At 43.6% G+C, this 15,863-nt stretch overlaps 1 protein-coding gene across 7 annotated transcripts in view; it reads left to right on the top strand.

Annotated features, from left to right (window-relative positions):
- The first annotated feature begins 340 nt into the window (after positions 1–340).
- Positions 341–15,863, top strand: part of PARP8 (poly(ADP-ribose) polymerase family member 8) — a 160,873-nt gene continuing 145,350 nt past the window's right edge. The window contains exons 1-3 of one of the 7 annotated variants that reach the window (XM_083465825.1): positions 341–437; positions 1,249–1,350; positions 2,304–2,364. In XM_083465825.1, coding sequence (XP_083321951.1) covers positions 1,260–1,350; positions 2,304–2,364 — 152 coding nt within the window. In that variant the 5' untranslated portion in view covers positions 341–437; positions 1,249–1,259. Of the gene's footprint in view, positions 438–495; positions 1,351–2,303; positions 2,365–15,863 lie in introns of those variants that run through there. The other 6 variants (XM_083465830.1, XM_083465831.1, XM_083465827.1 and 3 more) reach the window with 6 other exon arrangements.

Below are 15,863 nucleotides of genomic sequence, written 5' to 3'. Positions count from 1 at the left end.
CCTCAAATCTTTTATTGGAGGACCTCAGCCCCTGGGAGTTGGGCTTCCAGACGATGCCACACTCCAACCCCCAAGAGCCCCGGCCAACACGCCCAATGGTCAGGGACGACGTGCGTTGCAGGCCAGCAGCCCCTGAAGGGCCACAGGTCCGTCCCCTTCCGCCCTAGGCTTGGCCGAGCCGAGGCCTAACCTAACCCAGTATCCTAAAAGAGCAGCGCAGGAGCTGGTGGGACTCGCGCGCAAAGGAGCCTTTTTTGCCCCGTGCCCAGCACGAGCCGCCGCCTCCTCCTCTTCCTCTGGCCGCTCCCCGAGGGAGCCACCTCTCCCGGGAAGAGCCGCCTGGCAGGAGAGCGCGGCGGCCGCTTGCCTGGAGACCTCTCCGCCTCCTCCTCCTGCTGCTCCTCCGCCTCCACCGACTCCGGCGTCGGCGAGCAACAGTACGTGTGGCGGGCGGAGTGTCTGGGCTGGGAGCGGCGGCGGCGGCGGCGGCGGCGAGGGGAGGGGTTTGCGGCTTGGCGTCGCTGCAGAAGTGTCGGCCTCTCGGGGAGCCGCCACTGTGCGCGCGCGGGTGGATGCCGACGGGGGAAGAGCCTCGCTCGCCCGCCTGCCGCTTCCAGCTGCCGCCGTCGCCGCCGAGGCTTCTTGGGGGCTGCTCTCCTTTCGCCTCCTCCTTCTCCTCCTCCTCCTCCTCCTCTCCTCCTTGTCAACATCTCTCCCGCCCCGCGGTGGCGGAGGGGAGCCGGGATGTGAAGCCTCCGGTTCCGATTCGGTGGGCTCTGCCTCGATCACCCGGGTGCTGCTGCTGCTGCCGCCTGTCTGCCTTCCCCCCGTGGCTGCCCGAGCGCCAGGATCCCTCTCGACCCCCTGACTCTCGGATCTATTGTCGAAGCCGGGAGGAGGAGAAGGAAGAGGAGGAGGAGGAGGAGGAGGACATCGCTCTGCACATCTGGGCGAGCGCATCTGGGCATGCAACATCGACCTTTCCTCCGGGGTGGGGAGCAAACAAGGAGGAGGAAGACCTTTCCCCCCTCGCCTTCTGGCTATTTTTCTTTCCCCGCTAACCCCCCATCCTTCCTCGGAGGTTTCCATCTTTTAACTGCCTCTTAACACTGGCAGAGAAGGAAGGAAGGAAGCCAACGAGCGAGCGAGGGAGGTGGTGGCGGTGGTGGTGGAGGAGGTGGCGGCGGCGGGGTTGGAAATCCGAAGGCTGCTCTTTTTTTTTCTTTTTTAATTTTTTTCCTCCCCCAGGGATTTAGTTCATGGGGATGTGTTCAAGGCAAGAGAGGATTCAGAAGGATATTGACATTGTGATCCAAAAGTGCAAGGCGGAAAAGGACTGCCTGTTTGCAGGTGAGTTTGCCAGACGCTGCTTTTGGTTCTTCCTCGATGCCCCCCACTCCCGCGCCCATGAAATGCTTTCGGGCGTGTGGGGGGGTTTTTTTTGGGGGGGGGGGTTCTTTTGGTGTCGCCTCCCCCTCCAAATGGCATCACGATTCTCTGTTGACAGTTCTCTGTGAGAACAACGCTGATATTTTCCCCCCTGAAAGCTTGCAAGGATCTTTCCCTCCTTCCCCCCACCCCGGTACATACAGACACGCACACACAACACTAACGCTCTGTGGGGCACCTAAGTGATGTGGGAGTTGAACCTCAAGCGCTGGATGCTTTCCTCAGTTAGGATGCCTTTTGATCTATTTGGTCAGATCTGCCATCTGGTTGATTTCTCAAGAGTCTCCCCCTGTTTTGTTTTTTGGTGTGCGTGATCAGCGGAGCTAAACAAAAACAAATATATAAACCAACTGAAAATTGTGCCCATATTTTGTGTGCATGGGGAGCAGGCTGATGGTGGCATAGAAGAAGGCTTCTTCCAGGGTGGAACTTGAGAGATTATTATCTACAGATGTCCAGAGCTGGGCTGTCTTCCTTTTTGTGATCTTTCCCTCTCCACCCCATCTCTCCCTCCTCAATATTTGGCTTGTTGCTTTCCTCTATGATCATTACTTGCAATGTTTAATATGCGTTTAGCAGTCTGGCTTGTTGCTGCCTGTTGCCTTTACTGACAATGGAAATTCTTTCCGTTGCCATAGTACCGAGGCAGCACTTGTTGCAGGGAGGGGAGGGGGGTTCCTGCTGTAACATTATTTCTCTCTCCACACCCCCCCCCACTTCAGACTTAATCCCTGTGCCCATATTGGTGGACGGCTGGGGGTGGGCTGAACAAGAGAGGCAAGTTCACATACCAGGCGTCATGCACAAAACGAACAATAAGCGTCCAGCGACAACACAGCTCTTTTGTGTTTCAGATTTCAGATACGCAGATTCCACTTTTACCTTCACCTACGTCGGAGGATCCAAAAGGTATGAGTAAGTTGAAGCCACTTAATTTCCTTTGACTCTCTATTGATTCCAAGCCAGCTTGTATTCAGTAAGTTAAGAATTCTCCCCCTCCTTTTTTCCCCTTTGAAGATAGTGTTGATGCCTTGAGGCTTCCTTTGGAAGAAATATTGGTCTGGAAACAGGTGTTCTGTGGGGCGATGATTCGTCATCAGAGGCTCATTGATCAAGGGCTCTACTCTTCCTTGTTTTGCCTTTCCTTGCTCTTGCTCTGAATATATGCAGGGTTATTTTCGACAGGTGTAGAGGGAGGTGGCTCACCAGAACAGAAAGTAAGTGTTTTGAGAGGCGTGGGTGTAGAAGAGAGCACAGTCAGGAATGAGTAATGTTTGTAGCACAATGCCCATGGAAATTCAGATCCCATGTCAAAACCATCAGCAAAAGTAAAAGGAAGTAATGACAGCAGCGAAGGCAAGGCTGCAATATGTTAACACTGTTTGCAATTTTCTGTGTTAATGCTGCAGATAATTGAAATAAGGGGGGGAAATATTCAATAAAGTTTATGGTGCATATAACCATCACTTCTTTAACAGCTGAGCAATGAACCAATTAACTGTGACACACTTTGAAGTTATTCACTGTTGGTGGACATTGTTTTGGTTACAGTAATCTTCACTTCATTGAATAAATCTCACCCTGTGTTTCATTTTTTTTTAATATAAAAAACCCCTGCAACAGCCATGTAATTTTTTTATTGCATAATGTGCTGTATTAATGGGCAAAGAGGCTTGGCTGCAAGGCAGAAGGACTTTCAAAGGAAAAGCTGTTGCCCATTGTCTAGATTAAGTTGCTTTTTGTGGTGTTATGTTGAGAGACTGACTAGGTTAACATTATCCCTCAAATGTCAGGAGCGAGTGGTCGGTTTTGAAATGGAAGCCAATCTTGGTGATAGTTCCAGCAGTTCCTACCTGGTTTGTGTGTTTGTGTTTGTAAAATATTTTAATGTGATCTCTGTAGAAGGAGAATGCATTGAATTTTTATGAGAACAAGATGCCAAAAGACTTTTTTTCCAATTAGAATTGTCTCCCATACACCTGCTTTTCTATCCATGGGGCTAATTTGGGCAGTATATCTTTCTGTCTGCAGGTGGAAAAACAGTTGGGTCAATTTTGACTGGAAAAAGTGGCCCAAGGGGGGGAAAAGGTTAAGGGCGACCAAGGGTCTGGACACCAAGCCTTATGAGGAACAGTTGTGGGAGTTGGGTATGTTTAGTCTAGATAAGAGGAGACTAAGAGGAGATAGGATAGCCATCTTCAACTGTCTAAAGGGCTGTCACATGCAAGATGGAGCAAGCATGTTTTCTCCTGCTCCGGAAGGTAGGACTCAGTGGCTTCAAGTGTCAAGAAAGGAGATCCAGACTAAACATCAGGAAGAACTGTATAATGGTAAAAGCTGGTCTCTCCTTCCTTGGAGGTTTTTAAGCAGAGGTTGGATGGCCATCAATTATGGATGCTTTAGCTGAAATTCCCACATTGCATGAGGTTGGACTAGATGACCCTTAGGATCCTTTCCAACTCTTCAATTCTATGATTTTATGATTCAAAGCAACACCTCCAACACGCGCTCACACACATCATATTTAAAGTCCCTGCCAGGTTTGATTTCAGTTTTTTAATCAAAATGTTGAATCCATATTTCCCAGCATCTTATCTACTTCAGCACTCTGGCCTGCATTCTTCAGATTAAACTGTATTTGCCCATCGCTATATCACTCCAGTCCAATCCATAGCCCTATCATATGCAGAGCTAGGCACACCTAGATAAGTGGTCCTAGGCTGATGGACCCAACTGTTCATAAGATGAGGCTGCTGGTGAGAACTTCCGGCACAAGGTTCCTATGAGCTACTCTTTAGGGTTGCACCTTGGTCATTTCTGTCTGCCTTGTGGGGCAAGAGTTTAGCTTGTTGTTAAATGCTAAGGGCACCTTCCCTTCTGAATCTGCAGCCTAGATGTGCTTAAATAGTGGTTCGGTGGAATTGTTTCAGATTTAAAATGATTGGCAGCTTGATCCTAAGTACATGAGCACTGTAATCAGTCTATGTAGCCATTCTTGTAGGTGTTGCAGCAACAGCCCAACTTGTGTTGTGACAGCTATTGTGTGGCACCTTGTGTGACACAAGCTGGTCAGAGTTGGATTGTTCCAATATGTTTGTTTCCTCAACATCATTGGTGCACATATGTGCTAGCGAGAGGAGCTGGTGGTCCAGTTCACAGGTCCAAGGATGACACATCAGAGGTCAAAAACAAAACCTTTCTGAATTGTTTCTATGCAATGCAAAGACTGCCTCATCTAACTAAGGCTTGCTGTTGCCCCGGTAAGAAAGCAGCATCTGCGATCATCTTCCAGCACTGGACAAGGGGACGTGTTGACTTCTTTTTCAAACTCTGGTTCTGCGCTTTCTGCTTTGACTGGCAGTGGGCTCTCCAGGGTCTCGGTCCAAGGTCTTCCTGATCACCTGCTACCTGATTCTTTTAACCCAGGGCTGGCCAACGTGATGGATGTATGGTGTGTGTTGCCTTTTTGATGGTGCTTTCCTGAAGTTCTGGGACTCTAGTTCTCAATGGGAGCTCAATGGGAGGGATAATGGGAGCTGTTGTTGGACTACACCTGTGAGGCTCCAAATTGTTTTAACAAGAAATGCCAAGACTTGAACTGGAGGTTTTCTGATTGCAAAATGTGTGCTGTATCCCTGAGCTGTGATCCCTCTTCTAGTGGCTAATAGCCATTGCTAGGCTTGCCTTCCATCAGTGTGTCAGATTCCTTTCAAAGCTGCCTAAGCCAACAGCAATCACCATGTCTTTGGGTGGTGAGTTATGTAGTGTGTGAATATTTCCTATTGTTTGTCCCAAATTTCCCATTGTGCAACTTCATTGGATGCCCCTGGATTTTAGCACTGTGAACAGGGATGCTTGAGGAATTCCTTCTTTGTGAATTCCAGTATCAGTTGACCTGATCTACAATTCCAGGGTGAATGTGCCGATCAGAATGCACTTTTCCGGTGACATTTGCAATTCTCCATTTTTTGTGTGATGCCAAAATGCATATAATATGTTACTTTTGAGATAAGATATGTTCAGAAAAGCAAACTCAGAATGTGCGTTCAGAAGTACATGTTTTGTGAGAAAACGCGTTCACACACAATTTTTAATACTTTTTTTTTTAAAAAAAGGGCATAGGTTAAATAAGCTATCAGAGTGAGAAAAACCTTTCCCACTTTTTAGACACATAATTTTATAATACTCTGTGATGTTCACTCATAGTGCTCTTTCACAACTAAATGCCCCAGAATGCAATAGATTTTCTTTATAGGAGTAGGGCATTTATTTGGAAATAGCCCCATAAATTCCAATAGCAATACAGTGGTACCTCGGGTTACAGATGCTTCAGGTTACAGACGCTTCAGTTTACAGGCTCCGCTAACCCAGAAATAGTACCTCAGGTTAAGAACTTTGCTTCAGGATGAGAACAGAAATCACGCAGCAGCAGTGTGGCGGCAGTGGGAGGCCCCATTAGCTAAAGGGGTGCTTCAGGTTAAGAACAGTTTCAGGTTAAGAATGGACCTTTGGAATGAATTAAGTTCTTAACCTGAGGTACCACTGTACTTTCCTTCCTAGTAAATACGTTCAGTATCGGGAGTAATATGTTGAAGATGCTATGAGTACATTAATGAGAATAACTTTCTATTACCCCAATTTAGCTATGGGAATAAGTTTAAATGCCAGTTACTTTTGCTATATGTTTGTGACAAACACGGTTTTATATTTCCAGCGCAGGACAAATAGATGTGATTTCAGTCACAGGTGAGGTTTTTGAATGGGTGAAGTCTGCTATGAGAGGGGTTCAGAAATTGTGGTCTGTGGAGCTACATGGTGGTCTACGGGAGCTACATTTAGGTGGTCTGTGGCGTGTCAGTGAATTTGCAGTTGAAGACAAGAGGCGGCAGATCCATCACATTAAATGTTGCTATTGATTTTTAATTGGGTTCCTTTTTTGCGCTTCTTCGTTTCTTCTATTACATTTTATTGTATTACCATTCAAATCCTATGGAATTGAAAATGTAGTACAATAAAATGCAGTCTGTCTGGAGTAAAGGAAGCAATAAAAGTACAATTTAAAATCATACAGCATCTAGCACAGTGCATTACAGTTGCTACCAAAGCTAGAAAAATTATTATGGTCCACCAGCGATTTTCAAGGGGTCCATGGTTGGTGGGGAGTTTGGCAACCGCTGTCCTATGAAATGCAAACTGTTGTCTTAGGCTACAATTCAAAACAGAGTTACAGTGTAATCCTAAACATATTTACTCAGTAGTAGGCCTTCCTTCCATGCAAACGTGCATATGATTTCAGACTGAAGTGCGTGTAAGAGTGAAATCTTTTTTTTTAAGCATGTTTACTCAAAAGTAAGGCCAACTGTGTCCAATATGACACACCCGCTGGCGTGTTAGGATTGCAGCTTTAGGCTGGAAACTTATTTGGAAGTATTGTAAACCCCTATGTAATCAACGGGACTTACTTTTGAGTGCAAAGGATCGATTCACACATCTGTTGAAATCCCTGAACTTAAGGTGTTTGTCTTGGACTGTGTACTGATGGGTGCGTGTGTATCTACAATAAAGTTTAAAATGTCTATCTAGTGGGAAAAGCACTAGACTTGAGAGTGTTTTCAGATTTCACAAGATACTGGAATTCACATTAGGGTGTTTAACCTCACAGCTTTAGGTCCTTTAGCTTCAAGCAAGAAACAAATCCAAACAGCATTTACAAGTACAATTAAATTTCATAACCAAGGAAGTTAATGCATTTGCTTTCTCATCAGCAATTTTAGAGATGCTATGTACGGATGATCAATAGCTCAAGGCTTGGACTCAATGACCTTTTCGGTGCTGTGTGATTTATCGTGAAAACTCTTGCAACATTTTTAGTACTCAGATGGGTGCTGGTGATTTGGTTTGCTGATTATTATTATTCTTAGATACATGAAATTGGCTCCTAATGATTGTCCTCATAAGCCAAAATCTCATTCCTTGAACCTGCAATGGGTAATGAGCCTTGTGCATCAAATCACAGTGGAATGATGATATTGCTAAACACTCTATTGACTGTTCAAATAACTTCACATTATTATCTTTGTTATCTTTACAGCACTGTTGTGAGATAGGTCAGTTTCAGCTGTCCTGGGACCCTCATTCTCATGTGGGTTAGCTGCTATGCATGCCATCCATGTATTGGCATTCATAGACCTGTCTTGCATCACTGCATGTTCTGCACATACTTGGACATCATTGTGGGACTGGATAGACACATTCTAGGAAATGGGTACTGAACGCCCATGATACCAAACTCCTGAACCAGGAAATTGTTTTCCCAATTATTTGTGATCGGATTCCGAGTCTGGGAATGACTGGCTTGTGTAACACCACGTAATGAATTCTTGACTGAGTTGAGAGTTGAACAGGGAGTTTTCTCACTTACGTTCTTCGCCACCATACTATACCAGCTTCCCAGAATTATTATTGTTTTTCTGCATGGGCAGTCCTCAAGCGTGGGAGATCATAATGTGTGAACTGGGCTACAGCAGTTAAATGCTAGGAGCAATTTCCATGATTGTAGCAGCTGGATGTGGTGTCATTAGAATCACAGCCATGCTGTTGACTGCCTCTGCAGATCAGGACTGTTTGGATGAAAAGAGAAAAGGTGTGTGTGTGTGTGTGTGTGTGTGAGAGAGAGAGAGAGAGAGAGAGAGAGAGAAATCTGAGGTCAGTTAACAAATTTGGAGACACATTAACACCCTTCCTCTTCACACTTCTGGCTTTTTCTAACCCTCTCTGCACCAGGACAAATCCTCATTTCACAGAGGCCAGGGAAGGGATTACCTTTAAATGGCAACACCTCCTTTTAGTGGGCAGAGAGAAAAGGGAAATGAAAGAATAGGCAACAGAGATTAAAATAAAGACTGCAGCCAGTTTGAGCCAGTTTTGCTGTACCAAGAGATGATTGTATAGCTTTGCTTCTGCTGCCAATGGCATATGATCTCCAGGGACTCAGCTACATTGGCAAAGAGAAAGCGCTTTATAGACATTGTATATGCATTATAACACTGTGACACCAGAAGGTGCTGTAGAGTTCTGTTTTTGCCAACCCAATTTCTCATAAAAAGTTTACAATGCCTTTAACTGAAATGCTTCTTTGATGTGTTGAGATCCAACCCAGGAGATGGACAGGGCTTGCATTATCAGTCTAATAGCAAAAGCTTTACTAGTTGGTGAGATAAATGGGCAAAGCAATCCTGACCCCTGCAGAAGTCCACCTGAGGAGGGTTAGGATGGGGTGGAACTGCTGTTTCATTGAATGTTCTATCCACTGTAGCTAGGCTCCCAGCAACCCCAAATAAATCTGCAGAAATCTAGATGTCCCACTAAGAGTATAGCTCATTTCAGGGGCATGGCAGGGTATGGATCAAGAAGCAGCAGCTACTTATCCCCTGACTCCTGTGTTAAAAATTGAATCCTTCTGCACTGGTCTTTGCATCTGTCTTGTCTATAGCTCAGGATAGCTCAGTCAGTATGGCATGAGACTCTTAATATCAGGCTTGTGGGTTCGAGCCCCATGCTGAACCAAAAAAATTCTGAATTGCAGGGGGGTTGGATTAGATGACCCTTGTGGTCCCTTGATTCCATGATTCTTATGACACGTGGGACTAGTGGGGAGGAGTCACTCTGCCGTAAGTTGGGGCGAGCAAACAGCTGCATCCATTTGTAAATTGGAGTGTAATTTAAGGATAAAAAATTTGAAGCCTCCAGAAATCTGCTCACTTTTAAAGCTCTTGAAAAGAAGTGTCCGCCTATAATATGCATTCAGCAGGTCTTCCAGCAGCAGAGGCATGGGATTGGTGGAGGTAATGGGGCTTCTTGTGTCCCACTCTGTGCAGCTGCCCTAGGATTTATGGTGCTATTACCACTGCCAACAGCATGCCAGGTGGGTAGGAAACCAGGTGAGCAGGTGAGGGGATTGGAGAGGAAGGGTTTGTGTGTTCAGAACACTGAAATGACTTTGTTCCTGCATCTACTTGTAAGAAAGAGTTCATCCAACTTTTTTTTTTTTTTTTCTTTCCATAGGATCGTAGAATTTGTGGGCTTCTGCAAGACAGTTTATTGTGGAGTTGGAACTAATTGTGCATGCAGGCTTCTCACAGTGTCCACACAATGCCCCATATTAGTTTTGCATTTAAACTGGATCTGGTGTTTCCCAGGAAAATCCAGTGTTAGCTCAGAATTCAGTAATGGCCACCTTGGAAACAGCGTTACCGGTATATTTTATCAGAGCAACTTGCAAAGGCCGAAGCTGAAACATTTTGCTGTCAGAATTTAGCAATTCTGTTTTGTCAGTCAGTGTAAAAATATATATGGTTTTAGTGATTAACTGCACCCTACCAGAATCCAAAAGATACTTGCCTGATGCCTTCATATGTGTCCCTCTGTCTGGTAAATCTTGATTAAAAGAGTGCTGGAAATTGTAGCTCTGCAAGGCATAAACTAGAGTTCCCAGGATACTTTGGGGAAAGTAATGTGCTTTCAATGTGCTTTGTGGAAGCACCCTTTTAGAGTCGGAAGGGATGTTGGTGGTCAGTGCAGGATCGACAATGAAGGGTGCAACTAAGCACTTCTGACAGATGGTTGTGCAGCCGTTGCTTAGAGACCTCCAGCAAAGGGGCAGCCTGCGTCTCCACAGGCAGTATGTTCCACTGTCAAACAGATCTTCCCCTAAAAAAAAGTTTATCCCAACCTGCCTCCCTGCAATTTCCACCCGTTGGCTTAGTTCTGCCCTGTGGAGTGACAGAGAGAACAAGACTCTTTTGTGTGAAGGTCTTTTCACTGCTAAGTTTAGATGCGATTGAAGGCCCTCAAATGCTAAACTGCCAGGAGTTCACATTCTTAAGTTTTCCTTTCACCTGCCTGAGTTAAGCATTTGAAAGTCGATTATAATTCTTGATGCCTGATGCTGAAGAGAGGGGAATTCAAACCGGCTGACTTATGACATTTTTATTAGGATGGATAATGTTGACTCTGTAAAGACCTGCATCCCTTGTGGCCGAGGCAAAGAGAGGTTAGCATTTCTTCCGTGACTGTGTGGCATGTTTCTGCCTGTGAAGGGAATGAAGAGCACTTCCGTCTCAACTGGCTTCACTCAAGTGCATGCAGGATGGGATTCTCAGACTGGCTTCCTTCATGATAGGGGAAAAAATATTTTCTCGTTTACTCTACTGTGCCCAGAAGGGAGATTCACAGCTGAAACTGTACGACCAAAAGGTAAAATTGGCCAAGGCTGATGGGCACAGGTTGACTTTGCATTTTCAGGGATGTTAAATTCAAACAGGCTGCAATAAGTGGAGAATTTGCCTTTTCCACAAAAGTGAGAACCAGTCTGCATATTTTCATAGTCCTGGTTTGTTGGGGTTCCCCTTCCCTTATTTTTATGGAAAGAATTGCCCATTTTATCTTTCTGTTTCATTCCTTGCTGTTAATGTTGCTTTGCCCAATATTAACGATGCGTGTCAGATTCTGTGCTTAAAATTGCAGCCTCATGACTACGATCGCATTCCAGCCTGCACATCGGTGGTAGGTGTGCATGTTCTGAATACTGAAGGTCTCAGGTTCAATGTGTGGATCAGGGAAGAGATCACAGGAAAGATCCTTTGCCTGAGACCCTGGAGAGCCACTGCCAGTTAAAATAGACAATACTGGATCTTCCGGTTGAGTCACGGACCCGACGCAAGCGGGACTTTCTCAGGAGAGAGAAAGTCTGGGTTCTCGAGGGTAAACGGGGGTGCTACAGGGCACGGTAGCCCCCCAAAACCTCTCTGGAGGGAAACCAGAGGGTCAGGAGCCCAGCGGAGCCATCTGCTGATCGCCCGGCCGTCAGGTAACTCCGTAACAGGAGCGAAGAGAACGGCGGGTGGAGAAAGCAGGCACCGGGGAAGCCATTGTCTCACCCTCAAGAACGCAGCCCCAGACTTGCAGGGCGAGTGATCGATTCTCAAAAACAAAGAATCTAAGCCAAATTTGGATTTTGGAATATAATTGGAGCATACAAAAGGAAGGCTTTGGGAAAAGAAGGTGGAAAAAGAGGCCAGTTCTTATCTGAAATCGGAGAACGACGCAAGACTACGAGTGGAGCGCGGAGAGGAGGTTGGTAACGTAGCAAGCGGCTAGAACTTCTCCCTCTTAAAAAACTTGCTAAAAGTGATATAAACTGTTGCAAAAAGTAACAAAGAGTTGCACAAGAAGGGAATAACTAAAGGAGGGAGCAGAGGGTAACTATTTTATGACTTTAAAAGGCTCTCGATATAACGAAGGGTCTGAAGGAAGTAAAAAGAAAGGATACTTCTCGGTACTTTCACTTTCAAAAAAACTGCGCAACAAAGTAGAACTTTTGTGCCTCCATTTTAACAGAAAGATAGAGTTACCCAGCTATAAGGAAATTCCGGAAAGTTAAAACTAGGCAGCATAAATTACTGTCTCACTATTTTTTACCCCTGCTTTCAAACAAATTTAACTGTTTAAACACAACGGGAAAGGACTGTGTTTGAATGAAGGCTTTACCTTCGTAATTGGTTCCTTTTTATGTGTATCTGTGGAATGAAATGAGAAAGAGCTGCCTAACAGGCTGTATGAAGGACACTATTTTTATTTGGAGTTAAGTGAACCAGGATTTGAACTAACAAACTACTCCCTGTTACAGATAGGTAGCCGTGTTGGTCTGCCATAGTCAAAATAAAAAAATTCCTTCCAGTAGCACCTTAAAGACCAACTAAGTTAGTTCTTGGTATGAGCTTTCGTGTGCATGCACACTTCTTCAGATACACAGTGTGTATTTAAACTACTCCCTGTTATTTTTACTCGTCATTTTTATTTTTAATTTGATAGGGGAACAGTCTGGACTATTAAAAATCATTTTGCTCTCTTCTCCCCTCTATTTGTTTTGTACAGCTGAACTTAAATTTGATATTTTTAAATATGGAGCCCTTGGTATCTTTTGGATTTATTTTTTAATAGATTCTTCTGGACATCTCCTCTTATTTCCTCTCTTTGGATATATTGGGTACTTTTGGATCCCCTTATCAATACCTTCAGTAATTTTGGGCATTTAATTGGATTATTTTTATTGGATTACAATATACAACTATTGGACTTTATTGGATACAACTAATATACAGATATTGGATTACAATAATTTGGGCAACACTATAATTGGGAGATTTATTTGTTCATAATAAACCGACATGGATTTAGCCTAAGTAGTGGCAAGAAGAAGGAAGAAAGGAAGAAAAGCTTTGGTGTGGGATTGGCCTCTTCAAAGTTGAAATTTATAGGTTAATAGGTGTTCCGCCATACAAGTAGAAATTATATCGGAAAAAAATTATTTAGAAAAGAATTGTTTATATAAGTTAATTGACATAAAAAATTAAGTGTATGAGAATTCAGGAGGGGGATATTTTTTATGTCTTTCTCTATCATTTATATCATTTGTGGAAAAATGTTTTAATGATTGCATATTTGGATTGAACATTTTATTATTATTGACTGCATATTAGGCGCTTGGATTTTGATTATAATGTCTCATACACAAAAGAAAGGGGGTGATGGGGGAACACCGGCAGAGAGGAGAGGTTCAAAACAAGAATTGGATCTCAAAGGGGAGATTATGAAAATGTTTGCAGAGGTTAACTCCAACATCAAGCAGAGCGAAAAGAATATAGAAGCGAAATTGGAACAAATGGATAAGAGAATGGGTCAAATGGACAAAAAAATTGACGCTACAGTTAATGAGCTGAAAGGGCAACTGAAGGACGTGAGCAAGAGGACACAGAACTTGGAAGAAGGAATGAAAAAGACAAAAGTGGAAATGAGGGAGATGAAGAAGGAAGAAGAGAGAATATGGGCGGGAATGTCAGAAATTAATAAAACTCAAGAGGAGGTCTGGGACACGATTTCTATGAATGAACTCAGGCAGAGAGAAGTGAATTTAAGATTGAGACTTGTCCCAGAGCTGCAAGGAGAAAATATTAAAGAGAAATTAATAAAAGAAATTGCACAATGGATGGAGATGGATATAGAAGAGGTGACAAAATCTGTGCAAAGTGCATTTCGATTGAAGACAAGATCAGCTAAGGCAAGAAAGTTTCCAGGAGACTGCCTGATTACCTTTAAGGATAGGGAGATGAGAAACCAGATTCTCCAAAAGAATAGAGAGAAGAGACTGAATATTGAAGGAAATTATATAATTATTTTTAAAGACATGCCAATCAGGCTTCTCAAACGGAGAGACCCATATAAACCAACAGTACAGATCCTAAAAAAGAATAACATAGAATTCAGATGGGAATACCCGGAAGGGATCTCCTTTGTCTACAAAAGTAAAAGACATAGACTCACGAGCATGGAAGAATTAGGGAAATTTTTGAGAAAATATAAAGAGCTACGAAGTGAGGACGAAGAAGCAAGAGGAGCGGAACCAGGAATGGAGGCTGCAGGAGGAGTGGATCCGGAGGAGATAGAAAAAGAAAAAAGGAAAGAAGAAGAAGAAGAAGAAGAAGAAGAAGAAGAAGAAGAAGAAGAAGGATTATAAAATTTATAACAAAGAATTCAAAATGGCTAAAATGGAGCTGAATTTATGGACTTGGAACATCAATGGGATTAACGATAAAAAAAACGAAATAAAATTGAACAACATTTAAAAAAGAAAAATTTGGATAAGATTGACAGAGAAACTGAGGGAAGTCAAAAATTGAAGAATGAGTGTTAAATTATCTGCTGACTGTATAAAATTGTTTGGAAAATGAATAAAAATTATTTAAAAAACAAAAAAAAACAAAATAGACAGTACTGGCATAGATGTACAAATCAACCTCACCGGCTATAAGGCAGCTTCTCTGGAGTCTATGAAAGTTTTCCATTCCCCACAGGAAGCCTCCCTGCACATTTGGAGAATGGCTTTGCTGTATTAGACCTTCAAGCTTATCCAATACAGTGGTACCTCATGTTACAGATGCTTCAGGTTACAGACACTTCAGGTTACAGACTCCGCTAACCCAGAAATAGTACCTCGGGTTAAGAACTTTGCTTCAGGATGAGAACAGAAATCATGCAGTGGCATGCAGTTAGCTAAAGTGGTGCTTCAGGTTAAGAACAGTTTCAGGTTAAGAACAGACCTCCAGAACGAATTAAATTCTTAACCCGAGGTACCATTGTAAAGCCTGTTGTTTCCAACATTGACCAGCCAGATGCCTAGGGAATCTCATAAGCAGGACATGAAAGGGAGAACAGTTCCCTGGTAACTAGAAATGGGCAAATCTGTCAAGTTTGGTTTCTCCCCATTTCTCATTTTTCCAATCTTAAGTTCAGTTCTCTAAATTTTCAAATTGGTTTGCATTTTTTTTAAATGTCCTCATTAAAATTCTTTTGCATTTTAGTGCAAATTTCTCCTAATGCTCACATTTTTGTATGCGTTTTCCTCTAATACACACTTTTTTCAAATATAATGCGTTTATGTAAGTTATTTATGTGCATGTATGTGCGCACCTTTCTAATAGATGCATTTTTTTGCGCACATTACTTGGCTGGAGAACTGCACTGCGGAATTTGGAGAAGTGCAAATTTCCAAAGATGGCTGTGTTTTGGTTCTCGTATTGTTTCCAAAAGTGTGAATTAAGTAAGTTCGCCTTTAAATGTGAACTGAGTTAAATTTCTCCCAAATCCATCCTAGAAACTAATGCTTGCTGGCACATTGCCTCTCAGTAGGGAGTGGCTAACTGATGTTGTTCAGTTGGTGCCAAAGGGCAGGTTCCTGGAAGTTAGGTTCGCTATATGCTGGTAGGATGAAAGACCTAGGAAAACAGGAAATGGAATGTAGGAAGTTGCCCTTATATTGGAGGCAGACCCATGGTCAGTATTGTCTACACAAGGGGCAGCCAAAGTGGTTTCCTCCAGATGGTGTTGGAGTAAGACTCTTGTTATCTCTTGCCATTGGCCATGCTGGCTGGTGTAAATGGGAGCTGGAGTTCAGCAGCACCACATTGACTCTGTCTGGTCTACACTGTCTGGCAGTGGTTCTTCAAGATTCAGATGGGGTCTTCTCTCCTGGTGCTACCTGAAGATGCTGGGGATCAAACCTGGAACCTTGTGCATGAAAACTACATGCTCTTATCACCAAGTTATAGTCCTTCCCCCATGTTTGGCACAGGGTCACCTGGTGAACGTAATAGCTGAATGGGTATTAGAAGGTCTCATCCATCTTAATTTGGTGCTATAACCATTGAACCACATCCATTCCCTTTGGCATAATCACTGTGGCCATGCAGAGTCATGGATTCCCTAGCAATTAATTGCTCAGGGCCTGATCTCAAAAATAGCAATGCAATGAAATTATTCGGGCAGGTAAGGAAAAGGCTTTATTCACCCTAGTTTCT

Source organism: Podarcis liolepis, assembly GCF_965112155.1.
Source record: "Podarcis liolepis genome assembly, chromosome: 11".
NCBI classification, from domain to species: Eukaryota; Metazoa; Chordata; class Lepidosauria; order Squamata; family Lacertidae; genus Podarcis; species Podarcis liolepis.
The sequence above is the reverse complement of the archived record's forward strand: the minus strand, read 5'-3'. Positions and strand labels throughout refer to the sequence as shown.